The sequence below is a fragment of the Cinclus cinclus genome, unplaced genomic scaffold, assembly GCF_963662255.1.
Source record: "Cinclus cinclus unplaced genomic scaffold, bCinCin1.1 SCAFFOLD_32, whole genome shotgun sequence".
Lineage (NCBI taxonomy): Eukaryota > Metazoa > Chordata > Aves > Passeriformes > Cinclidae > Cinclus > Cinclus cinclus.
The window spans coordinates 4,050,034-4,051,812 of record NW_026912098.1 but is presented as its reverse complement, the minus strand read 5'-3'; the positions used below and the strand labels follow the sequence as shown (position 1 = coordinate 4,051,812).

General features: G+C 54.2%; 1 protein-coding gene across 1 annotated transcript; it reads left to right on the top strand.

Moving 5' to 3' along the window:
* Window positions 1-398: 398 nt before the first annotated feature.
* LOC134057417 (olfactory receptor 14J1-like) lies at window positions 399-1,163 on the top strand (the record flags this gene model as incomplete). The annotated part of the gene is made up of 1 exon (XM_062514406.1): window positions 399-1,163. A coding segment is annotated over one exon (765 nt), but the record flags the coding sequence as incomplete, so codon positions are not given.
* Between the last annotated feature and the right edge of the window lie 616 nt (window positions 1,164-1,779).

Below are 1,779 nucleotides of genomic sequence, written 5' to 3'. Positions count from 1 at the left end.
CAGGGCAGAGCTGAGCCCCCAGGGCTGGGCTGGGCTCTGGCAGCACTGGCAGGGCCCAGCCCTGGGCACAGGGAAGCAGCAGCTGGCAGGGAGAGCTCCAGGCAGCAGAGCCCTGGGCAGGCAGTGGGGGGAAAGTGACACCAAGCTGGGCTGGGATATTTCAAGTCATCTCCAAACCAAACTATTCCATGATTACTGTTCTTACAGATCCCCATGCCAAGACACAGCAAATGTCCAACAGCAGCTCCATCAGGCACTTCCTCCTGCTGGCATTGGCAGACACGCGGCAGCTGCAGCTCCTGCACTTCTGCCTCTTCCTGGGCATCTCCCTGGCTGCCCTCCTGGCCAACGGCCTCATCATCAGCGCCGTAGCCTGCGGCCACCACCTGCACACCCCCATGTTCTTCTTCCTGCTCAACCTGGCCCTCACTGACCTGGGCTCCATCTGCACCACTGTCCCCAAAGCCATGCACAATTCCCTCTGGCACACCAACAACATCTCCTACTCTGCATGTGCTGCTCAGGTGTTTTTCTTTGCGTTCTTCATCTCAGCAGAGATTTCCCTCCTGACCATCATGTGCTACGACCGCTACGTGTCCATCTGCAAACCCCTGCACTACGGGACCCTCCTGGGCAGCAGAGCTTGTGCCCACATGGCAGCAGCTGCCTGGGCCAGTGCCTTTCTCAATGCTCTGCTGCACACAGCCAATACATTTTCCCTGCCCCTGTGCCATGGCAATGCCCTGGGCCAGTTCTTCTGTGAAATCCCCCAGATCCTCAAACTCTCCTGCTCACACTCCTACCTCAGGGAACTTGGGCTCATTGCTGTAAGTAGTTGTTTGGTATTTGGTTGTTTTGTGTTCATTGTTTTCTCCTATGTGCAGATCTTCAGGGCTGTGCTGAGGATCCCCTCTGAGCAGGGAAGGCACAAAGCCTTTTCCACCTGCCTCCCTCACCTGGCTGTAGTCTCCCTTTTCCTCAGCACTGTTCTATCTGCCTACCTGAAGCCCCCCTCCATCTCCTCCCCATCCCTGGATCTGTCCCTGTCAGTTCTGTACTCAGTGGTGCCTCCAGCCCTGAACCCCCTCATCTACAGCCTGAGGAACCAGGAGCTCAAGGCTGCACTGTGGACACTGATGACTGGATGGTTTCAGAAACATTAAACCTTTCCATTTTCTGCAAGTTGCCAATTTCTCCTAGTCACTTTTCATATTAATAGTTTTTGAGAATTCTGTATTTTTTCTTCATTGTGGGAAGTTTATACCTTTGTTTTACTGTAATAATTTGTCTACAAAATCATGTCCATGTTTTTGATATTTTTTTGACTCTCCACATTTTCTGTGGCCCCAGAGTCTGTCCATGAGGGGCTCTGTCCTCTGTAGCTTTAAATGAACTAAAGGATCTCCCAGCAATTTATTTTACTGGAGATCTCCTTTGTCTGGAGCTTCCTTCTGCTCCCTTCTCTAGAGCTGCCGCAGCAATATCTGTGTGCAGAGGTGGGGGCAGCTCAGGGGTGGCACAGCAGCTCAGCTCCTGATGGCCACACCATTCCTGATCCAGGCCAGGGGCCATTGGCCTTCTTGCCCACCTGGGCACACTGCTGGCTCATGTCCACCCTGCTGTCCATCACTGCCCCCAGGTCCCTTTCTGCCTGGCCCCTCTCCAGCCACTCTGTCCCCAGTCCTGGAGCACTGCAGGGGTTGTTGTGGCCAAAGTGCAGGACCTGGCTCTTGGTCTTGTTAAACCTCACCCTGTTGGATTTGGGCCCTGGATCCAGCC